At 32.2% G+C, this 25,799-nt stretch overlaps 2 protein-coding genes and 1 pseudogene across 3 annotated transcripts; 2 read left to right on the forward strand and 1 right to left on the reverse strand.

Annotated features, from left to right (window-relative positions):
- The first annotated feature begins 3,132 nt into the window (after positions 1–3,132).
- LOC7486493 (disease resistance RPP13-like protein 4) lies at positions 3,133–6,803 on the forward strand. The gene is made up of 2 exons (XM_024588040.2): positions 3,133–3,344; positions 3,777–6,803. Exon 2 carries the CDS (start codon positions 3,846–3,848, stop codon positions 6,411–6,413), a length of 2,568 nt encoding a protein of 855 aa, XP_024443808.1. The 5' UTR covers positions 3,133–3,344; positions 3,777–3,845; the 3' UTR covers positions 6,414–6,803.
- Positions 6,804–8,163: 1,360 nt separating this feature from the next.
- LOC112324550 (uncharacterized) lies at positions 8,164–10,391 on the forward strand (annotated as a pseudogene).
- Positions 10,392–13,423: 3,032 nt separating this feature from the next.
- On the reverse strand, positions 13,424–25,584 carry LOC7486494 (probable LRR receptor-like serine/threonine-protein kinase At1g53440). Of its 2 annotated transcripts, none has more exons than XM_052447740.1 (28): positions 25,401–25,584; positions 24,772–24,949; positions 24,631–24,702; positions 24,461–24,532; positions 24,285–24,356; positions 21,543–21,614; positions 21,389–21,460; positions 21,230–21,301; positions 20,388–20,459; positions 20,224–20,295; positions 20,008–20,079; positions 19,855–19,926; positions 19,651–19,722; positions 19,475–19,552; positions 18,960–19,031; positions 18,671–18,733; positions 18,499–18,579; positions 17,466–17,537; positions 17,319–17,330; positions 17,200–17,243; positions 16,523–16,875; positions 16,266–16,452; positions 16,013–16,132; positions 15,812–15,927; positions 15,504–15,714; positions 14,530–14,761; positions 14,300–14,450; positions 13,424–13,895 (listed from the first exon to the last, which is right to left on the reverse strand). In XM_052447740.1, the coding sequence occupies exons 1-28, from the start codon at positions 25,543–25,545 to the stop codon at positions 13,680–13,682; spliced, it is 3,123 nt and encodes a 1,040-aa protein (XP_052303700.1). In that variant the 5' UTR covers positions 25,546–25,584; the 3' UTR covers positions 13,424–13,679. The 2 variants fall into 2 exon arrangements, with proteins under 2 accessions (XP_052303700.1, XP_024443105.1); XM_024587337.2 differs by having other exon boundaries at positions 16,263–16,452; positions 25,401–25,583.
- Between the last annotated feature and the right edge of the window lie 215 nt (positions 25,585–25,799).

Below are 25,799 nucleotides of genomic sequence, written 5' to 3' on the forward strand. Positions count from 1 at the left end.
CATCATTAAAATTTATGGTCAAGTCTTTGTTCACCTTCAGCATCTTCTGCTTTCATTCATTATGTCGATCTTCTGCACTGTCGAGAAGAGAAAGATTAATAAAGCTAAAGCATCATTATGAAGGCTACAAGCTCATAGCTTACCCTACATTTCTTGGGTCCAATGATTGGACCCACTGAATGTGAACATTGAGAAGTAATAATGCGCATCTTTAAAATTTAAGATCAAGCCTTTGTTCATGTTCAGTATCTTTTGTTTCCATTATGTCGATCTTTTCCATCGTCGAGCAGAGAAAGATTAATAAAGCTAAAGCACCAGTATGAAGGCCAAAAGCTGATAGCTTACCCTCCATTTCTTGGGTCCAATCAGAAAGTGAACATTGAGAAGAAATAATGCATCTTTAAAATTTATGGTCAAGTCTATGTTCATGTTCAGCATCTTTTGTTAATCTTTTGCATTTAATAAAGCTAAAGCATCAGTATGAAGGCCAAGAGCTGATAGCTTACCCTCCATTTCTTGGGTCCAATCAGAAAGTGAACATTGAGAAGAAATAATGCATCTTTAAAATTTATGGTCAAGTCTTTGTTCATGTAATTCAGCATCTTTTGTTTCCATTGTCAAGTAATAATAATAACCACTGTCAGTCCAGGTAAAGAGCATTCTGTAATGCTGCTTTGAAAACCAAAAATTGAATGTTAATTATTTTTTTTTGTAAAAAAAAAAAAGGGGAGAAGGGGTTAAAGGATTGTGGATATATCATGCTGTCCAAATTTCATTGGATCTACTTTCGTATAAAAAACAAACAAACCAGAAATGTGGATATAAATTTCACCTCAAATATAGCCTTCTGCACTTGTAATAGCTCACCCATTTTGTATTCAGAATATATTATTTATGCTATTCTCACATGGAAAGTCTTGGCTATGAAATTTTTGGAAGTAAAATTGTTATATCCCACATTGACAGTTGAGGGATTGGTAACTGGCCTTATTAAAAGTGCTGGTTGCTAACTTGTTATATGTGTTTTGGGACGTCAGACTCAAATGTGGACTCACGTCACCAAGAACAAAACCGTGAGGGCAGTAAGGCCTAAAGCGGACAATATATGGCAAGTTAGGCCGGACTGTTACAGGTCTGGTGTTAGTGCTACATTCAATGTTGGTGATCTCTTTTTTTTTATGTAGACAATAATTCGAGGTCAAATCCTTTTGAAGAAAGAGGGAATGATGTGATCCAAGCAATACCAAAGGATCCACTGGAGGTTCTAGTTGGTCTAGTAACAAGGCTTAGGGTTAAAAGATTCAAAGAGGCTTTCAATGGACTTCTTTGAGATACATGAGCTAAAGAGAACTTCAAGAGGGTAATAAACAATGAAAAACAAGCCTTGATTAATCTGATTCATGTTCAAGAAGGACTTGTTGGTGGAACCAAGGCCATAACTCAAGGATTGAGATACAAAGAATCAAATCAGACAATTTGACATTTCTTTACTATTTTGATCATAATTGGAGCTCCAAGTCATATTTGATGCGATTCTAGTTGGATTGAAAACTAGAATTCCATACATTTCTGATGATAAAAGGAATACATTCTAATTTATTAAGACAAGAGAGAACCATTCATTTGAAATTGGGTTTTGGTGCTACCAGTAGATTACGAGAAAAACCAATATGGTCTTATTTTAATTAGTTGGACTATTGATCTATCTTTGTTTTGGGCGACAACACTTATTTAAGTTTTGAATTTGTTTATTTTAATTAGTTTGAGCTAGTTTTAACTTCGTGTGGGTATTATTTAAAATGGATTTATGTACGAATCATTTGGAAAACTAAGGTTACTTAGCTTTCTAGAATAAATACTCTTTTTTTTGTGAACAATATTTCAAAAAAAAGAGAGATTGTTGTAGAATAAAAATATTTCCTCTCATGGTTTTTTATTGAACTTCAACTTTTCAAATAATTGACAAATCTTTACTAGTGATTTTATACTTCTGTTGCTTGTCTCCATATATAGGCGTTGTGATTGGGTGGTTTATAGTCTTGTTGCCTTGGAGCAAGTCTTTCATTGTGATAAACTCAATTTCATACTCAAACTTGAGTTAGATAGATTTTGGGTTCGTGAATTCCATCAAGTTCAGCTAGGGTTCATATCAATACTAGGTAGCAACTTCTATTCTTTTGGTTTCATTGATAAAGAAAAATAATTCCTTATTCTTTCACCCATATCCTTTCATGCTAAATCCTGTTTTTAAAGAATAATCATCGCAACACTGCACATGCACAACATGACATTTGACTGAATAGATTTTTTTCTCTTAATAAAACAAAAAAACGACAATCATAAGTGGTTACTTTTTATTTTTATTAGAAAATATAGAGGAAGCTTTCGAGTTGTGGCCTTCATACTGATGCTTTAGCTTTCCTAATCTTTCCCTACTTGATGATGCAAAAGATTCGACATAATTGAAACAAAAGATGCTGAAAATGAACAAAGACTTGACCACAAGTTCTAAAGATGCATTATTACTTCTCAATATTTACATTCTGCGGGTTCAGTCATTGGACCCAAGAAATATAGAGTTAGCTATCAACTTGTGGCCTTCGTACTGATGCATTACCAAGGCATATTACCTCTATTGAAACACGAAAATTATAGGAGTAAAAAACAATTCAATGTGAGCCATTATTAATGGTCAGGGTTGGTATTAATCATCCTTGTGAAGTCTCCAGACATTCCTTTGCAAAATGTTTGGCCTTCTACTAGATCAATTTTTGCATCGTTTAGTTGGGTTTTTTTTTTTTTTTTCAATGAAGGAGTTTTAGTGATCTTTGTTAATTTAATATGCCCTGTAGTTAATCTGTTAATTATACATGATATTATTATATTCATATAAATATATATTTATTATTAATAAAGATTTAATTTTTCTTAAATATTTATATAATATTAAATTAATAAATTTAGAGTAAAAATAAAGTTTATAGAACAAAAATACTTTATAAAAAAAAATTATTAAATTTTTATATTTATAAAATTTTTATTGCATAAAAAAAGAACGGTACTATATTTTTTATGTGCTTTCCTTTCCTTGCCTTTGGTTGGAACTCGTACTTGTTCTTTTATTCACACCAATCAGTTCTATAAATTAGCTGCATTCCTACACAACTTCTACAAGTATACCGAAACCAGCTGTTCCCTCGTTCATTTTTCTGATATCCCATTAGCTTCTTCTGTCTCCTTTCTTTCACTTCTATTCTCCTGTTTGCAATTATTCAAGCCACATCTAACAAATCTATCTATCATCAGAAACTTTTCGTTTCATAAGCCCAGAATCTCTCACTTCGGTAAGTAATCTTCTATATATTTATTATGTTCTTAAATTATTTAGAAAATAATTGGATGAGTTCTGGAAGATGTTAGCTAATATTGTCACAGATGATTTATCTTTGCTTTATAAATCTTCTATTTTTATCATTATAAGGTTTTAGAGGAAGGAAAACACTTGCATAAACAAGTACCAAATTAATCATCACGCTGAAAATTAATTAATGAGAGGATAAAATAATACAATATTATATTCACTTCATTTTGGCAATGGTTTAGCCATTGTTGAATTCAAACTCTTCTGCTCAAAATTAGTAAAAGCCTTTGACATATGATCCTATTAGGATTTTCTGTTAGTTCGCTTGTGTTGCTATTTTGCATGGATCAATACTTTTGGGGGTTTGTTCTCTGCTCCCTCTAATTTCTAGCCTTGTGGGATTATCTAATTGCAGGGAATTTAATACATTTTCTGATTATCAAGTCAGACTTGTGAATCTCTCTCATATCATCAGAACAAGCAAATGGCGGTGGAAACTGTTCTTATTGAAAACCTGGGAGATCAAGTGTTTAGCGCTCTCATGAATCAAGCTCAATTTGCAATTGACTTCAAAAATCAATTTCAAGCTTTGAAGACACAACTCGACCTCGTCAAAGCCTTTCTTGCTGACACAAATAACCTCAAAATGAAGAAGGAAACTCTCAAGACGAGCTTGATCAAGCTGAGAGATCTGGTTTACGAAGCAGATGACATATTGACAGATTGCGTTCTTAGATATGATTATCAGAAAGATGGGTCCTGCTCCAAATACACACCTGATGAATTTTTCTTCAGGTGTCGAATGGGGAGGCAATTGATGGACTTGAACTCACGCATGGGCAAGATGGGGAGTGACTTGCGCGCATATTTAACTCCACAACATCTTCTATCATTGGGAGACAACCCTTACCGAGCTAAGGTATTTACCTCTCAGGATTTTGAGCCATCTGAGGTTATTGGACTGGAAGAAGATATAGAAAAGCTAAAACGATGGATTTTTAGTGCAAGTGGAGTCCTCCAAAGAATTGGCATTGTGGGAATGGGGGGCTTAGGTAAAACCACCATTGCACAAAAGTTTTTTGGAGATAGGGCGGTCGCTGGCTGCTTTGATAAAAAAATCTGGGTGTCCGTTTCTCAGGATTTCAGTGATGAAAAGATAATCAAGAGCATATTGGAGCAGTTACGAAAGAATCCCTCCCCGGTGTCTGATCTAGGCCAAATGTTGCATGCTATCAACCAATCACTTCAAGGTCATAGTTGCCTCATTGTCATGGATGATGTTTGGAGCTTCAATCAAGAATTGTGGGGTAAGCTATGTTCTGCTATTCAAAAAACAGAAAAGAGAAGTTGTGTCATGATCACAACAAGACATGAAGATGTGGCAACCCATATGGGAGTTGAAAGTTCACGCATTCACCACCCAAAAGTTCTTGATGATAAGGACAGCTGGTCATTGTTCTGCAACTTTGCCTTCCAGGAGACCAAGGGAAAATGTCATAAACCCCAATTTGAAATAGTAGGCAAAGAAATTGTGGGGAAATGTGGGGGGCTCCCTCTTGCAATTAAGACAATAGCAGCCTCTCTTGCAACAGAAGTTCACAACCTTGGCAAGTGGAAAGACATTCTTGAGCACTTCCATGAATTGACTACCAGGAAGCAAAATAGCTCAGTTAAGACTTCTCTGCAATTAAGCTATGATGCACTCCCTACACATCTGAAGCAATTTCTTCTATGCTTCTCAATTTATCCTGAAGATTCCGTGATTCAAGCTGAGCAATTAGTGCATTGGTGGGTTGGAGAGGGCTTCATCCAGAGAACAGAGGAGCACTCAAAAACCGCAGAGGACTTGGGATATGAATATTTGACAGATCTAGTCAGAAGATGCCTTGTAGAAGTTGTGAAGAGGCGTGGCTATGATGGAAGAGTCTACAGCTGTAAGATGCATGATTTGGTTCGTGATTTAACAACAATGTTTGCTGAAGATGAGATGTTGTGTAGCTTTGAAGCAGGCAAGCAGAAATTGTCACCTGATTCACGATGGCTGGGCCTGACGAGTGAAATGAGCACAGCAACATTAAAGCATTGTTCAAAGCTCAGGGCATTGCTATTAATGGCCAGCAGTCAAGGTCAATTTACTTTCAGTAAGAACCAAATGGTGTCACTTGACTCTCTCAGAGTATTGGATCTCTCTCGAATTAGGTTAGATAGCACTTCCATGGAGAAGCTCTTGAGCTGGATTTTTTCGCTCCAACGCCTAGCATATCTAAATCTCAGTGGAGCTGTAGGCCTTAAAGAAATGCCATCTTCAATCCGAAAACTTCGTAATCTCCATCTTTTGATATTAGCCGAATGCAGTGATTTAACTAAACTTCATCCATCAATCTCTTATTTGAAGAATCTCATAGTCCTGGACTGCGGATCTTGTGGTCTCCAATACCTACCCCAAGGAATTGGAAACCTCTCTCAACTTCAAGAACTATCAGGTTTCAGGGTGGTACGTCAATCCACACCACAAAGTTGTCATCTCCTAGAGCTAAAACAACTGGTCCAACTAAGAGTACTTCGAATGAACCTCAGCAATGAGAGCGAAATCACTGAAAGTGAAGGGGAGCTCTTATCAAAGCTTGTGAAACTTAGGGTTCTAGCCATCGACACTGAAGATTGTAAAGATAGAACTATCCTAGAGATGCTAGATCGACTACACCCTCCTCCAAACCTCAAGGAATTGTATCTTAGGCGCTACCCTCACAAAAGTTTGCCTAAATGGATTAATCCAACGAAGCTTTCTGTTCTGCAATATCTCTGCCTTGAGAATGGATCAGCTCTCAAAAGCATCAATCCAAGTGCTCATTCCGAGGAAGAGATTGCCTTCTCTTGGAACTACCTTGAGGGTTTGTGTTTGAAGTTCTTGCCATTCTTGGATGAAGACTGGACTGACTTACAGAAGACCATGCAGTCAATACGTTATGTTGAGGTTAGCAATTGTTTCAATTTGAAAAATTTCCCATGTCCGGTTAACAAGCCAGGGACCTGGAGGAAGGTTGAAGATTAAGGAATCAAGTCCGTGAATAAAGAAGCATATCTTCACCTCCTTGAAAATCCAAGGGATTCATATTGATTGGTAAGTGAAGACAATGATCCCTCCATTTGTTGCATAATATCTAAGTTATTTCACTTTCCCTATGTGTATAATGTGATTGTTCTGTAATATTGTTAATTTGTTTATACTATGTGTATACTGTCATTGGTCTGTAATACTGTTTAAATTATCGACACACTTTGTAGTTTATATAGTAGAATTTTGAGTGTGACTTCAACCCATGTGTGTGAGCTCGGATCAGGCTTGGGTTCTGGCTCCGGGTTATAGGCTTGAGTTTGTTTTTTGTCAACTGATGATGTACTAGAATTTGGATTTATTATAAATTAATTATCTGCCCATAAATATTTTTTTTTCAGCCCATTTATGTGTATTTAGGTCATGAAGATAAGACTTTTTTTTTAATCTTCTGAACTGTTTTTTCAAAGGAAAAACCTCTAATTTTAAAGCTAAAAACTGTTATGTTCTTATTTCTTTTTACGACGGATAATTAAAGTTAAACGATGAGAATTTATTCGGTAATTATCACAATTATTTCTTCATCAATTTTAATTCTAAAAACCAGTACAGATAAGGGTGGAAGAAGAGTTGTTTAATATATTTAGGGTGTTTTTGTTTAGCCATGTAAAATATTTTATATATAAAATATTTTTTAATAATCGCTTTATAAAATAACAAATATAAAATAACAAGTTAAAAATAATTTCAAGCAAGTTGCTTTATAAAAATATCTTTTGTATTTTGATTAAATCAATTTCAAAAAATTCACAAGTTAGGTTGCCTATTAATTTGAACAAAATCATAAAAATTCAAAAAGTAAGTTGCCTCTTGATTTTACCAATTCCAAAAATTTCTAGCGGAGTCACCTTTTGATTGTGCTGCTTTTCCAAATTTTTCATAAACACCATCTTGTCCTTGGTATATACCTTATTAAATTTTCCAAATTTATTCGGTTTTCTATCTTTTCTATGCCCAGCTAACAGCTCTGCTAAATTGCTAATTGTTTTGATACAACATATTAGGAATTTCTATTGTTTGTGCCCGTTAACACTACCTGGTAATAAAATCTTCGCTTCTCAAAATTAAAGTAAAACTAAAATTGATGTGAGATTAATGTCTAGATATTTATTAAAGAAAATCAAATAAAAACAATTATTGGAGGCTCTCAACGAAAGCAAAGAAAAAGCCCTTCTTTAATTTCCTATTCTACCTTATTCATCCAAAAACATTTATTGGGCATGGTTTTTTTATTATACATGTGGTTAACTGATTATTTTTTATAATAATCAAAATATATTATTGAATAGCCAGTGACATTAAGCTATGATAAACTAGAAAAAAAAATTAAATAAGTCTTTAATTACATATAATAAAAGGAAAGAAGATAAGTAACGTGCTACAAGTACAAAATTTAATGACCGTCTAATTTGTCCAATTTCTTATACCTACACAGGGCTACTATATATAAAAAATTATTATAAATTTAATTAAAAATTTAAGTTGTTAGGTAACGTTTTAATAATAATTTTATATTATTATTATTTAACATATTTTTAAATGTATATTTTTTGAGTATGAAACTTATATAAATTTATCTTTATCTTATTTAATATTAAATTTTCAGGTTTAATTGTTTTTTTATATTGTATTAAAAATAATAACATAAATGATTGGACTCACGGAATCTGAACATTGGGAGGTAATAATGCGTCTTTAAAAGTTATGGTTAAGTCTTTGTTCATGTTCTGCATCTTCTGTTTCCATTATGTCGATTTTTTTGCATCATCAGAGCATCTCTGCAAAAAATTAAATTGAAGACTCAAATTAATAAAATGGTTTTTTGAATAATGCAAATATAGTTTTTTGATTATGTACATTCTAATGATAAAAAGCTATTTAGAAAAACAATTTATATTTTAATATATTTTATGTTAAATTAATTTTAATATAATTATATAACTAATTTAGTTATTTTATATATAATATAATTATGATGTTATTAATTATATAATTAATATGAGTAATTTATAAAAGTCATATAAAATTAATGAAATAATATGAAAGTTAAAAGATATAATTTAAAATTAAACTTCAAATTTATTTATATAAATATTTTTAATTTTCAGTTTTATATGTTACTGTTAAAAATTTAATTTTTTAAAAGTAAATTCAAATTCAAACTTTGAAAAAAACCGTCAATATTTTAAATTTTGATTTTCAAATTTTTTTTAAAAAAATTCATGCTTTGAAAAAATGACCGCCACTATTTTAAATTTTAAAATTTCAAATTTTGAAAAAATGACTGCCATCATTTTAAATTTTAAAATTTTAAGTTTTTAAAAAATAACTGTCAACATTCTAAGATTTTAAATTTTGAAAAAATGACCGCTATCATTTTAAATTTTAAAATTTTAAGTTTTAAAAAAATAACTGTCAACATTCTAAGATTTCAAATTTTAAAAAAATAATCCATCTATAAATATTCTCATATACCTTAATATTTTTTCTCATCATTCCATTTTTTTCTCTCCAATCAAAAATATATTTCATTAAAATTCATCATGAATCATTCTAATTTTAATTTTTATGATGCTTTTAATTTTGATGATGACACTTTTGTGTTTGCTTTTCAAGTTGGTACTGTTGTGGTTGCTGAAGAAGAATCAAATAATCAAGGGCAGAAAACAGGGTATCGTGGCTCTATTCTTGGTTACAATATTGTCAATCGTAATAGAAAAGAAGGTGAGTTAAGGTTATATAATGATTATTTTGCTGAAAATCCTAAATTCACTAAAAGTCAATTTCGAAGAAGATTTAGGATGAGTCGTCGTCTTTTTTTAGATCGCAAATGCAGTAGAAGCTCATAATCCATATTTCAAACAAAGGACAGATGCTCTTGGTGTTCTTGGTTTATCTTGCCTTCAAAAGGTAACTGCAGCTCACAGAATACTTGCATATGGTATTCCTGCAGATCTTACTGATGAATATCTTCGAATTGGAGAAACTACTGCTATAGAAAGTCTTAGAGCTTTCGTCAAAGCAATCGTAGAAGTTTTTGGTGATTGGTATCTAAGGGCACCAAACGAGACCGATATTTGTCGATTATTATCAATTAGAGAGCAGCGTGGATTTCCAGGGATGTTAGGGAGCATTGACTGTATGCATTGGAAATGGGAGAAATGCCCAATTGCATGACATGGGATGTATACTGGTCATTGTCGTGAACCAACTATAATTCTAGAGGCGGTGGCTTCACAAGATCTCTGGATATGACATGCCTTTTTTGGAATGCCTGGATCATTAAATGATATTAATGTTCTTGATCGGTCACCTATCTTTGCTGCACTTGCTGAAGGTCGTACTACTCCTGTCAATTATACAATTAATGGGCATGAATATACAATGGGATACTATTTAGCAGATGAGATTTATCCTAATTGGTCAACCTTTGTTAAGACAATCCCAAGACCATTAGGAGCAAAGAGAAAATATTTTGCAAACAAGCAAGAGTCTGCAAGGAAGGATGTGGAGCGAGCATTTGGGGTGCTCCAATCTCATTTTGCAATTGTACGTGGACCTGTTCGATACTGGGATGGAGAAACGCTTGCATATATTATGAAAGCTTGCATAATAATGCATAATATGATTATTGAGGATGAAGGAGCAATGAACCTTGGATTTGACCATGAGCATGAAGTCAATTCCTTTATATTAGTGTCACATGGTGAAAACCAGAACTACATGATTTTCTTCAAACTCATAATCGAACCTCAATTTCAACTAGAGTATCCCTGAATTGTTGTAAGAGATTTGTTACAGTTACCTCCCCAACTTTATCTTTTCCTTGTCTACGTTTAAGTCGTTCCTTTGCAGCCTTCTGATCGATTGGTCTATCTTGAAAAATCAATGGTTCACTATCTTCTCCTAAACTAATAGAATCAGGGGTAGATGGAGTTGATGAAGCCGGACTTGCATTGACATGACTTTTTGTTTCTTGTTTGACCTTTGATGTTGACTTGCACGCTCAAATTGCCATTTGGATTCTTTTCTTAAGATAACCCAACATTGTTCTAGTTGAAATCGTTTGCCAACGCAAGAAGCATACATTTGCCGAGCATCATTAATCTGGTAAAAAAATAAATAAATAAAATAATGTTAAAATATGTGTTAAATAATTTAACATGGAAATGAATATTAAAATTACCCTTGATTGGTCATTCCACTTTGCTGACGATTTTTAATTTGAGTAACAAATCCAACAAATTTACCGACTTCTCTATTTATTTCTTGCCATCTACTTGAGATGCTTATTTGGGAACGATTATTCAAGTTTCCTCCATTCTCTACAAAGTAAGCATGTACGCGAGCCCATAACTGTTTTGTTTGTTGTTCAACTCCTGTAATTGGATCCTTGCTTGTATTTAGCTATATAGAGACAAGTAAACAATCTTCCTCTGGTGAGAAATTTTTACTTCTTTGTGATTTTTTTGCCGAATGGACATTTAAATTCGAGTATGTTAAGTCATCAATTAATTGATTAGAATCACTTGGTTGAGAGAGAATATCTTCTGACTCACTCATAAGAAAGTTGGTAAAAAAGCTCGGAAAATTTGAATCCATCTACATTAAAAAAAAAAAAAACTCAAGTTAAAACCTTATAAGAGAGTGTAAAAGAAGCTCACATTCAATGTTTAGCAATTTTGTAGTTTTCATACATGTGAATTAATAATAAGCATTGCCTCCTACTTGTTCTAACATAACAATTTGACCATTTTTTGGAACTAAAAAAGCATTGATATACTAGTTTAATTGCATTTTCAACAAGACAAAATATAATTGACCTCAAATTAAAACAGACAATCAAAAATAAATTTTAAATATGTCACTCTATATTTTTATCAATATCAACTACCATTATTAATTCACCTCAATTTTATCAAAGATAACAACATAAATAAAAATTGTCTTCCTTAACCCATATTAAAAACATAAAATAACAAAGAAATAAAAATCATCACAAATATTGAATTAACAACAAAAGGTCTAAAAAATCAAGAAATATAAAAGAGAAAATAGAAAAAGCTTTTAAACAAGCATACCATGTAGCATATGTTCTAGCTGTCATAGTGCTTGGCCTTATATAATTAGTATCAATTGGCATCTCATGTAGCATATGTTTTGGTAGCACATTCAAAGTTGAACCATTATCTACAAGCACTTTGCTGATTAGGCAATCCTTATATCTCATGGTGATGTATAAAGGCTTGTTATGCCAAGTCCCTTCCAGGTCAAGCTCATCCTCGATGAAGTACAAGTAATTGGTGGCTTGAATTCTTCCCACTAAATGTCCCATTTGTATCTTAAGTGATATTTTGTGGCACATATGCTTCATTCAACACCTTTTGCAATGCTTTACGATGAAACTTAGAACTCAAGATAAGTGACATTAAAGAGATTCTAGTAGGAGTTTTCTTCAACTGATCTACCACACTATACTCACTATGCTTCATTAACTTCAAAAATTCATTGGACTCCTCTTCACTAATAGGTTTGTTCACTTCCATATCTTTAGAAGCATAAACTATTTCTTTTCCTTTAGTTTTCCTGTGTCTCTCTAATTTTTCCAGTGTAAAACACCAACCACTTTGAGTCAAACCGCCAATTTTAGCATGAAAGATAAGAGCGAGACTTTTATTGTTGAAAGAATACCAATAATTGTAAGGCATTATGCCATAACTTCCATTATTTGTACATACAAACTTGGTCAAGATTAGTTTTGGTGGACCACCCACAGTTGGTTAGAGTCTACAAACCTCCACCTTTCTCTCCTAACAGCTTGTCATCCCTACTTCATCATCCCTACTTCACTACTCTCTTCTTCATTCCCTATCCTTATCATGCCAAAAGCAAGCATCCTTTTCACTTCTTGGTGAAATTCTTCACAATCATCAATGTGGTATCCCACCTTGCCATGGAACTTGCAGTAATTATTTCCATTCATTACTTGTTCAAACTCAGATAAATATCCAGACTGTACCAGCATACCATACAGTCTTTCCCTGGAAACCTTCAAAACTCTTTCCTTCTTACTCCCTATTTCCACAACATTCACCCCTTCACTACTTGAAACAAGATTGGGAAAAGGGTTGGAATTCACATTGGATGCATCGTCGAAAGTTATTCACCCATCTTTTATCAATTATAGAAGTTTGTTTTTAAATGCATTACAACTTTAAATATCATGTCCAGCAATGCCACCAATATGGGTATGGAGGTTGGAGTTGGGTTAGGGGAACAGGGGCCACTTGTCAAATACTCAATAACTTTGAGTACATTTCTCCTTGGGGAATTGGTAATGGTGGCAATCATTCTTGGGTTCTTTGAAATTTCCTTTTTGGAGGATTAACAATTTGGTTACTTTGTTGGTCATTTGGTTGGTGTTGTTGGTTAGTCGAGAAAGGTTTAGTAAAGTTTACACTTGCAACTTGTTGGGTAGGTGTTTGAAAGTTATAGTGATAGTAATTTTTTTTCTTACTTTTATACCCTTCTTCCACGTTGTTCACCTTAGAATCCTTCTTTTTCCTAGTAAAGCCTTTCTTCTCCGTAGGCTCTAACGTTCTTTCCATTCTTATTACTTGTTCTATTCTCTCAGTAATAGTTACAATATCATAGAAATGCTGAGCCAAATTACCCACTAGGTATTCAAAGTAAGGAGAGTTTTTTGTAAAATAAAACTTGTGCAATGTTTTGGGGTTAAATGCATATATTCATATCTAGTTTGGAAATATAAATCCTACCTTTTCTTTGGTTCCTACCAACTCCCTTTCCTGACATTTATTGAGTGCAAAATTTTAAAGCTATAAAAATGTTTTGTATATAGAATATGACACCAATAACAATAATAAATAAATTACGATGAAGATTGCATATGCAAAAATGCAAGGAAAACATTCATAGAGTGAGAATAATTGACAACATGAAACATATATATAGATGTCACATAACAAACGAGGTCTGCAATCTCCAGGGCCATAATTCCATAAAAAACAGTACATATTTTTTCTTCAATCTTTATCAGGAAGATTTAAATCAAAAGGTGGATAAGGAAAAGAAACCAAAGAAAAAAAAAAAGGAAGAAATTTCAATAGATATGGAGAAACCGGCAAACCACACAAGATACACACACACACTGACCATCCGGTGAAGCAGGAGAGATTCAAATCATGTCGAGGGAGCGATCTCTTTAGAGAGATCCTCGAGAGTTTTTTCGCCTTCAAGTACAGCCACTACTTGAGACATTGTAGGCCTGAGAGAAGGTGATTGATCGGTGCACATCATTGCCAAGTTCAGGACAATTTTCGCTTGGTCCCAGTCATAAGTGCGCAAGCTTGGGTCAACTAAGTCTCCTAGCCTTCCCCGCGCATTTAAATTACCAGCCTGCAATTGTTTGAACTTCTAAGAAATATGTCCAAAAGGAATATCATATCTATATACTAATTATCTCAAAATATTGTTTTTGGATTAGTTATTCAAGTAATACCAATCATTTGAGGGTTAGTATCTCATGAGACCCAAAATTAAAGTATTGTTGTATGAAAAACTTCGATTTATTTAATATCAGAATGAATAACATACTGGCTTAATTGATATATATAAATTACCTCATTTTATCAAAAAGGTTTTGATTTTGAACCTTTCTTTCGTAACAAAAACATTAAATTATTAAATTGATATCACATTATCGTCTTGTTCCTCGTAAAAAATCAAACGTCTAGTAAGCTTATTTGATCATATTTTTGCTAAAGAATGTTAATTAAGAAAAACAGTTATCTAGCTCTTACCGTATCTAGAAGAAAAACAGTTTCTTGGTTTGCTCTGTAGTCAGCATTATTTCTCCCACTAACGATTTCAAGGAGAAGGATCCCAAAACTGTAGACGTCGACTTTCACCGTCATGGCTCTCCGGGTTGCATACTCTGGTGACATGTATAGACTGCAACAGCAACGAAATGATAGATTAAATAGGAACCCAATTTTCTCCAAATAAAATTGTAAAGTCAATGTTTACTTACAGATCTCCTCCTGCTCCAATCGCAATATATGGATTCTCCTCTTCATAAAGCTTTGCCAATCCAAAATCTGATATTTTCGGATTACAACTTGCATCAAGCAGAATATTATTGGCTTTTATGTTTCTGTGAATTATTGGTGGATTCCTTTCGTGAAGATACTTCAAACCCTTCGCTATTCCCCTGCAGATTGTAAATCTTTTCTGCCAATCAATTTGCACAGTGGGATTTGTACCTGCAAATCCCCAAGTCAATAGTCAGCAGTCTCCTATGTTCTGATTGTGAAAAAATGGTTGATTAAGGATCACTATAAGGTTAAGGTCTTTTGATTTGAACCAAACTCAACTAACACTTGACACTGAAAATTCTTGAGCTTCAAAACACTTGACAATCTTAAAAGATAAACTACAAACTAGGGGTAATGTTGTATAGAGAAAATAAAAGGTATAAACTTTAAAAATTAACACACCAGCCATCGTAAAGTCACTTAGATCGGTATATGGGCTGCACGCAAGGCTTGAATATTTAAAAGAACACTATCATTAACTTGGAAGTTTTTCTTAATGGACCATGACTTTGTATATAAACACCTCACTTTTATCAGTTCTAGCGTGCGTGTGTGTGTAAATAAATCCAAAAGCATTTAATATATCAAAAGGTAAAGAGAAAACTAACAAGACTTGAGCATGCATTAACTAAGAGTTCATTGCCTTGCACGTAGCTCGGTTTTCGTTGCTCTTAATTAGGTGTATAAATTACACCATTTTAATGGAACCTAAGGAGTAAACTAGATAAATTGGAGCCTCGTGCATTACTTAGAAATACCATTTTAATTTCTAGCTAGTAAAATTTCTAAGAAAATAGAGGTTTTTAAACTAAAATATTAATTACTAAGTGGAGCAACGAGACTTGTCCAAGTTGGTTAGCAAAATTTGTAAATGCCAAATTAGATTGAGACCGAGAGATCAGAAAATTACCAAATAAAACTTGTCCAAGTGAGCCATGTTCCATATATTCGTAGATGAGCAAAATTAGGTGCCTTCTGGAATAACTAGCAATCAAATTAACAAGGTTTTCATGTTTCAAGTCCAAGGCCTTCCTGGCATAAACTTCACTTCCTATTTCATCTACTGCTTTTGAATGAGTGAATAGCTTCTTCACTGCTACAGTCAGATCTGGTAATTCAGCCTGCAGGCATGTGAAATCAAAATGATGAAAGGATAATAACAGGAAAGTTATTCTTCCAAAGGCAAAAATTAAGGAACAAGTAAAATTCTTTTTTTACCCTGTATACTATCCCTGAACGTCCGCTACCAAGCTGCATCTTGGGGCTAAATTTTTTTGTTGCATGAATGATCTGTTTAAGGGTGAAAGTTCTTTCTCCAATCTTCACTTTGGTTTCTACATATTCCAATAACACATGAGTTAAGTGAATTGAACCACAATTATGGTAAGAATTATCCAGATAGAGAAAAAAAGTGCTTACCTCGAAATTCTCTGTCACCTATCCAGCCCATTCTCCACATGAAGGCCAGCAACAGCAGCAGAAACAAAATACAGCATCCTATAATCAACGCAATTTCCCAAGGATATAGTTTTCTTGGAACTTGAGAAACATACAGAAAACAATGGTTGTCAGCCAAGCAATAAACTATTCTCACACTGAGAATGAAGTCAGCAACAGAATCCTCGGTTTTAATAGAAAAAAATAAAAATATTGAAGTTGTGCTTCCTACCACGAGTGATGGAAACGGCTGATATGAGAGGTCCGTTGCGAGCTGGTCCGTATAGAGATCCTTTGCCAGCCCAGAAGAGCTGGATCTCTAACGAACCATCATTTATTTTAACCGAGAAATTTAGCTGTTTTCCTTCATGTTCTTTCCCATAGATTTCCTTTATGTTGACATCTGGCCTTACATTCGTTCCCTACAATCAAGACTTTCTTAAGTGTGTGACATTAGTACATAAATAAGGATTCTGACAAGTTAATACTTACCTGAATATATATATCAAACACTCGTTTTCCTGATGTGCTGTAATCTTCACTCTTAGAATATAATGCTTCAGCAAAATAAAGTGTCACAATGTACTCGCCTTTACGCAAGCAGAGGCCATAATACGTTAGAGAGACGGGAGCAAGGCGAAAATTGTTATCTATGTCTGCCTTAGCGCTAGTAAATTCACATGTCGAGTTTATTACTGAAGCACTGGCATCGATGTCCCCAGCATAGCTATAAGCCCAATCATCAGATGGACTAAGATTAAAACTTGATATGGAGGTATCGTTATGATAATGATCCTTTCCGTAATATACATCCTCACCACCACTATTTATAAACAGGGAATTATCTGCAGGAAAACTTATTTTCAGTACAAACATGATTGTTTCCAATGAGAAAATCAGCAATATAATTAGAAGAAAGAAATTCTCCATCTAATAATGTAGGTATGTGCGCGCGCCTATGCCTGAATGCACTTGGAAAATATTTAGGAGAGTTATTTATTTATTTATTTATTTTTGAAAAACAAACTCCTTACAAATGGAAAATGACTGTGGTGGTAATACGCTGTGGTAATGCATTTAGATTTCCGTAAGTGTATTACTAGTGGCTGAAACATTAAGGTTAGATAAGGAATCCCAAATGCATTTAGATTTCAAAAGAATGAACATACGCTTTCGACGACATTTTTTGCTCTTCATCTCATCTATGAAAGACCTAAGAATTAACACAGAAATTTGTTAGCCATACTTCAAGATCACTCTTATTGCAGAAAATGATGGTATCACATACCTTGTCGGGTGACTGAAAAGCAGCAAGATCATGAAATTAGACCAAAAAAAAATAAAAAATCAATGAGAACCTTCAGGAGTGATTCATTAAAGTCAATAAATTCGTAACAGAAAGCAAAATGGAAAGCAGTTTGGTTCGTCCCCTTACATGGTTACATTTTGCAGTCCCAAGCACTTTATATTTTTACATGACACGTTGAAGTTATTGTAAGAAAGATCCCTGCAAATTAACAATTCATAAAAATGAAGCTTGCAGAATTTAATAATTCATCAAAATTAACTTTCCTAGCATGCCACTTTTTCAATACTAACCACCATTTGTTGTCTCTTTAATGAAAGGATTATATTTTATGTGCTAGCCCATATATGTAGGTTTTTGTTGGCATTTAACCCAAGCTTTGCCTAACTTTGTTATTCTAGCGCGATATATGTGTGTGTGTGTGTGTGGAGGGGGGTGATGTCAACACCTCCATTTAAACTTTCCTCTTTCTAGTGAAATTTCTTCCCTATAACCGATAGCTTTTTCTCCCTTTCTTTTGCAGAAAAATTTCTTCAAACCCTATCTCAAAATTCATCATATAATCATTTAACTCTTGAGTAAGGTTTTTTTAATCTCTTTCTATTTGATTTATGGTATTGGTTTAGGCCTTTTGTTTATAATTAATTTAATGAAAAATTAAAGTTTATGTGATGTTAGTGATTTTATTTGAAGTAATTTATGTGTAGAATAATATATATTTGTATAAATACATATTGAAATAGAATATATAGAAATGAATTGATATGGGATTATGCTTGTGTGTTTTGATGAATTTTGAGTAAAAGACTTTAAATAACTTTAATTTTAGGAATAAAATGGTTATAGTTTAGTTATGATTTTGCCCTTGAATTCTAAAAAAGATATAGTTTAGTCCTTGGTTGTAAATAGCAGTTTTTAGATAGGTTTTAATAAAGAACTGAGATTTATTGATGGTTTGTTATCATGTTTTATCGTTTCCATCTGAATTTGAAATTAATTCTATTATGTATAGAAATGTGTTTAGACATTAAAAATAGACGAAGAGAAAATCAAATTATAACAATATCTTAGTTTCGACACAGATAAAGGAGTGATTCAAAAGTTTCTCAAAAGAAGTTATGTAGACAGTTGCAGATAAGCTTGCATTAATCTAGTGTCTTACACTGTAGGACGACTGTTTTTCGATTTCTTCGGATTAGTGATCCATGAAGGAAGCCCCGTAAGCATGTTTCTTGTTAAAAATCTAAGCAAGAAACACCAACACATCAGCAACAGTGTTCACCAGCTATACATTATATTATATAAATATAAATATAAACAACTTAAGCACATACAACTTTGTCAGTTTCTGAAATGTTTCTGGAATGCTACCATTTAAGTTGTTGAAGCTCAAATCACTGCGAGCCAAAGCGAAACGCATCAAATATATATTACCCAAAATTGAAAACTCGAGACTTAATTGGTAATGTCGATCAAAGTGTCATCTGAAGTTAAAAGAAAGAACGAATGAGATCAATGTATAGACATAATCGTTGAGTTATTTACACGATGGAGTTTTAACCAGTTGGTGTAGACTACCTAAGATAGAACAATTACTGGAGATTTCGTAAAAGGTAAACGTACAGATATGATAACTCAGGCCACTTGCCAATGTATTCGCGTATTGGACCATTAATATTGCAATTTCTCAGAACCCTGCAGGAACAATTGAAGAAGTAAGAGACTGTCGATTAACAACTTCCATTTTCTCGATCGATGTTTTTCATCAATTTTAAACATGGTAGAGTTAATGGAAAAACATTCTTAATAGTGTAAAATTTTGAATTACAATAGTTCTTTAATATAATATTAAAGTCATTAGTTAATTAACATGATAAACTAAATAAATAAAATGTTAGTCATTATCAAATAGTTTCTTTATAATATTACACAACGATAGAAATTGAGAGAACAGAAGCATGGTGGAAAACATCTTTATAATATTAATTTCATACGAAATAAAATCCCAAGGATATTGTGTCAATGAAAGTGCTTATCTACTTGGAAAACTGAACGTCTAAAGATTTTCGAGTAAATTCATGCACATTAATCTAGATTTTTCGCAAATTAATCCCATAAATATGAAGAAAAACACTCACACAGAAGACAGATATTTGGGCTCCGGTATGACTTCTTCAGGGAAAGATATTCCGGGATTGTTTACATCACTCACCCACCTGGAATCATTGAACAACACTTTATAACTCATTAATAAGAAAACGACATGTTTCATGTCTATCTCCACATTAAAATAAAATAACATGATTACACATACAATGTCTGTAATTTTGTCAGACTAAAAGTTTCTGCAGGCAGATTCCCTGAAAAATTATTTCCTATCAGGACCCTGACAAGTACACAATGCAACAGTCAGCTCAATGCACCAAATTGTTTTGCTTCATAAGTTTAATTAAATCCTCAATAGATTATAACATTTAACTTGACTATGTTTTATAGGAAAAAAAAAAAAAAAACTTACAGATCGTTGAGGTTCACCCATTTTCCAATATAAGCAGGTATCGGACCAGACAAATAGTTTCCACTTACCGCACTGCATTGACCCAAATGCTTCCTTTAATTATATCACACCGAACAATTAAATTGCAAGAGAAAATAAAAGCAAGAAACTCACAACACTTCAAGATTGGTCAGCTTCGCATATGTCGTAGGAATTGTCCCATTAAAATTATTCGCTGTCAGGTATCTACAAGAAATTAAGTTCTAGGTTATTGGTAGTGCTACATAGGTTGCTATATGTTTCAAAATTTGCACATGGGGCCTCATCTAAAGTTAAATGAAGTTCGACTCTCCATGATCAAAATGACAAAAGAAAAAAGAAGAAAATTACAGGATTCGAAGGTTGGTTAAATTTCCAAGCTCCTTCGGAAGTTCACCATGAAGATCATTGCCATCCAGGGCCCTTTTTCTCCAGAGAAACAGACAAATAAGTAGATAAATTTATAATACTCTTGAAATAAAGACTAAAAGAAGTGGTGAGTAAGTTTTTCGCACAAATACTGGAGTGCAGACAGTTTTCCTAATTCTTTTGGAATACCGCCTGACAACGAGTTATAATAAAGACCCCTGCAAATCGAATGATATAATTTATAAGACGCAAATATCATGTAGAATGAAAGGAGCAGTGAATAACTAGAACTATGCAATCACAGAGAACCATATCCAAAGTAACTTAATAAATGATATTAGAATTATTTGGAGATTTATATTATCTTTAATTTTTAAACTCATAACTACTGACAGAATACTCACATTAATAAATAAATAAATTTATTAATAAATAAATAAATGATATCTTATTAATAATTTCGGAATCTCGGCCCGTGTGGCCATGTCTATTGGTTGTTGTTTGTTCCTTTCATTTAAGACAAGTGGTAAATTAATAATCCCTTGGTGGGCTTGCTGTGCCTTTATCATGTGCTCCTTTCTTTGGGCCTACCTCAAGACATTACTATTACATTATTTTTAAGATAACAAAATAATAAAATAGTATTTATAACGTAACAAGAGTGAATATGTTTTTTCTTCTCGATCTCGGTCACAAATAACTTTTATTTGAAATTATACTCAATTTTTTATAACTTTTTTAAGGTAAAAACATGATCTACACTAATATAATAACTAGCATAATTACGAGATAATTAATTACGTAACTGAGTGATAACATAAATTATTATAATTAATATAATGAATAAAAATATTTAATAGTTTATAATTTACAAGCACTATAATTATAATTCCTTCAAATAACTATGGAAATTACCTCGTTATTGTGTGTGTTGAGTAAATTTATGGTTATATTATTTGAACTTTGAAGTATAATAAATATAACTTACAGAGATTCAAGTGAAGAGAGTGTGCCCAAACTTTTGTTTATAGTACCATTGAGAAAGTTGCGGTCGGCATAGCTGTGACAGGAAGATGTATTTGATTAAGAATTAAGCTGTCCATATATAGATACAAGACTGTTTTAATCTGTAAAAAGAAACACATACATATCTGTCAAGTTTTGACAATATCGTATGCTGTCTGGTATTGGCCCAGTCAATTTATTCCGGGAAAGATACCTGATTTTCAACACAGATAACAGAATGAATATATGAATATATATAAAATAAAAAATATCTTGCAAATATACCATTGACTTACAATATACGAAGCGATTGTAGACCCGTCAGATTCGAAGGGATGGTGCCATCAAGATCGTTGCTGGAAAGATCCCTGATTCATGATACATATCCCGGAAGATATAAAAAACTTTCAGTTAATATCATCGACAGATTCAATTCTATATTGTATCAATGGAACTTTTATCAATTGTGGTGTAGAAAAGGTCTTTCTGAAGTTTTCTATATTTCACGAATATTGATGATAGACATTCCTTCTGAAATTTTACGCAGTTTTTTTTTTTTATAATCTACAAGTTATTTTAGAAAAAAAATTTATAATCTCAATGCCTTTGTATTATATAAATAATTGATAAATAATCATTTCAATTTAAAAATTTAAGTTATTTGATAAGATATATATATATATATACACACACACACACACACGAGATGACATGCTTGCGCGCTGCCGCGAGCTTATAAAACAAATGCAATTGATAGTGTTATAATTATGAACCAGCGCTAAATAAGTAATAGAAACTAAAGGTATGATGGAGCAAATATTTCATGACAGAAAAAAAAGTTGTGTTGGTGATCAAAAACCTAGAAACTGAACAAAATGATTTGTAGCAATCTACAATGTTTTGTGAGGAAAGATACAGTGTTTTCGTCACATAATTTAGCTTTTCTGTTAATAAAAAGCAAAAAATATTACAAAGCTAAATTCTCTACCAACTTAATATTAAAAAAAAAAACTAACAAAGATAATTTTGGAAGGAAAAAAACCTATGAGGAAAAACGTTGTAGCAATTGATAATGTTTTGTGAGGAAAACTACAGTGCTTTCCCCAATACAATAAAATAAAAAATCATTTAGAGAAATATTGTAGCGATCCACAGTGTTTTGTGAGAAAAACTAAAACGCTTTCCTTATATGATTTAGCTTTATTGTAATTATAATTCTTAATCAACTCAATATTAAAAAAAAATCAACAAATATAATTTTGGAAAAAATCATAAAAAAATCATAGGGGAAAACATTGCAATAATTCACAATGTTTTAAAGAAAAAAATTACAAAGCTAAATTCTTAATCAGTTCAATATTAAAAAAAAATCGACAAAGACAATTTTAAAAAAAAATAACAAAAAAAACACAAAAAAAAGAGAAAAAATCATATTGGAAACATTGTAGCAATTCACAATGTTTTATGATGAAAGCTACAGTGCTTCCCCACATGATTTAGCCTTATTTGTAATGACTTGTAATTGTAATTCTCAAACAACTCAATATTAAAAAAATAAAATTAAAAAAGAGAATTTGAAAAAAAATTATAAGAAAAAAAAACCATGTGGAGAGACACTATAGCAATCCATAATGTTTTGTGAGGAAAGCTACAGTGTTTTCCCCACATGATTAAGCTTTATTACAAAGTTAAGTTCTAACCAACTCAATATTAAAAAAAAAATCGACGAAGATAATTTTGGAACAAAATATTACAAAAAAGGAAAACACAAAAGAAACTGGAAAAAAACCATGTGAGGAAAAATTGTATCAATCCATAGTGTTTTGTGAGGAAAAACTTGTATTTAATTGTAATTGCAATTCTTAACCAGTTTAATATTAAAAAATAAAATTGACAAAGACAATTTTAGAAAAAAACATAACAAAACAGAAAAAAAATCATGTGCGAAAAAACACTGTAGCAATCCATAGTAATTTGCGATGAAAGTTACAGTGATTTCCTCACATATTGTAACTGTAATTTTTAACCAGCTCAATATTAAAAAATAAAATCAAAAAAGATAATTTTGGAGAAAATCATAAAAAAAAAACCATGCGAAGAAACATTATAACAATCAACAATGTTTTAAAGAAAAAAAATTAAAAAACTAAATTCTCAATTAGTTCAATATTAAAAAAAATCAACAAATATAATTTTAAAATATAAAAAAATAAAATAGAAAAACTATGTGGGAAAATATCGCAGCAATCCACAGTATTTTAAAGGAAAAAAATTACAAAGAAAAAATTTTAACCAGCTCAATATTTAAAAAGTAAAATCAACAAAAATAATTTTGAAAAAAAAATGCAAAATAAAAAAAATAGAGGAAAGTTGAAAAAAAAAGTAATTTTGGGAGAAAAAAAAAGAAAGTTAAAAAAATAAAATAAAATGCATTGTAGATTACTATTGTAATTCACAGTGCATTTGGGTGTGGGGAAACATTGATTTCCTCCACACCCTTTAGTTATATATATATATATATATATATATATATATATATATATATATATATTACTCTAACATACTCTCCACTAAAAAGTTATTTAAGCTTTAATTATTGCACAATTCACCAATACCTTATATTTATTTATTTTTAATTAATTAACTTGAGAACATGGCTTAAAGAGATTATTAATTATTAATTGTCTTTAAATCACACCATTAAAATATGACTTCTGTTAGAACTAATTATTCATTAGGAAGCCTGATAGAATCTGCTAGATTTACAATGAAGCAGAGCGTGCTACAATTCAGTCATCATTAGAAGGGTTATCTACTATCATTTCTAAGGAATTTCAACACCATTTATTTTATATTTTATTCTCTTTTTTTTCAATTGAAGAGCAAAAAGTATTAGAATAAATCCATACGATGCTTAACATAATTTTATGAAATTCTAATTTGTATATATTTATGATGAAAGGATAAGGTTCATGCAATTCAAAACGGAGCAAATATATAAACCCAAACTAAATTCGAAGCATCCATGACAGACATACAGTACTGTAAGATTCCGCAACATTGTCAGGCTTGGAGGTATAGACCCGGTCAACGAATTGCTTGAAAGGTACCTGATGTTTTGCACAAAGCCATTGTACCATTATTTAGAAATAAGAAGAGCCTATGCATGCCATCATTTATATATAAAGAACAAGGAATCCAAGCTTTAACATACAAATACTTGAGATGCTGTAATTGCCCCAGCGTTGAAGGAATCCCACCAGAAAGCTGATTATTGTAAAGATTACTGTTGTGGGCAATATGATCAAACCTCATTTTCATCAATGGTGACCACTGTAGATTCAATACTGAAAAGAGAAATGTATATGGAGTTACGATACTTACAGTTTTTTCAAGTTTTTGAAGCGACCTATTGAATTGTGAATGTATCCATCCAACTTTTTTCCTGGCAAGTTTCTGTCAAAGAAATTAAAGTAATTCACATCGAGACAATCAGAATTTGAATCTATCAAGTTTTATACATACATTTCAGTGACCCAACCAAACGATCCATTTTTGGTGTTGTCAGGGGAACCACATTTGATCTCGGCATACTGGTTGTCAGAACAAATAGGAAACGACAGCGATAACTGTGTGGAAGATGCCAGCGGTAACTGTGTGGAAGATGACTGCAAATTCTGTGAAAGGAGTCGAAGAGCTCGTACTGCCGAAAAAATATTCGTATTAAGTCCCACTAAGATCTTCTGATATTTAAGATAAAAGAACTCAATCGACCTTATTATATACTTACTATGTACGGGTTAGAATGGATAAGAAGTGTATTTAAGCAAGAAATGAAACTAGTAAATTAAATGAGACTCAACTTTGTTATTGCACTTGCATATATATATTTTTTATTTACTAAATAATTGACCAATACAATGTTTTCATGAGACATCTTTTCAAATTAGTTAATGCGCAATAGGACCATTTATTTATGCTGCAAAAGAACTCTTCATATTCGAATAGCTTTTCTTTCGTAATCAATTTATTCATGATAATTTCAATGGTCTTCTTCTATCTGCATGCTTTCACCCTATCCCACATCGATTAGTAATTAAACTAAACATATATTGATATATCCTTGAATGAATGAAACAGTGATTAATTTGTACCTTCATCATCTGGAATTGATCTACTGCGTGCGACTTCTTCGATGCTATCATTAAAAGTAATAGTCCCACAGCCAAGTTGCCAGACAAGAAGAAAGTTAAGGAGAAAAAGTCTGTTGATGAGCATTACTGACCGTTCAGAACCCATTGGTGACCTCTAAGAAGCGTTTCTTGCGGTGTGTATGTGTATGCCACTGCTTGTGCTTGTATTTATATTAAACACAAAGTTTAAATTAATGAAATCATCCCACTACGTCAAGGTGGGAACTTGAGACTGGTAAGTATTGTATTGCGACTAAAGAAGAAGACTTCTTTTCGAAAGTTACCAATGCAATTTCTGTAATGCCTTTTGAATAAAGAGCAAAGACAATGATGACAGAAAAAATGCATAATTGAAATGAA

This window comes from Populus trichocarpa, chromosome 16, assembly GCF_000002775.5.
Source record: "Populus trichocarpa isolate Nisqually-1 chromosome 16, P.trichocarpa_v4.1, whole genome shotgun sequence".
Taxonomy (NCBI): Eukaryota; Viridiplantae; Streptophyta; class Magnoliopsida; order Malpighiales; family Salicaceae; genus Populus; species Populus trichocarpa.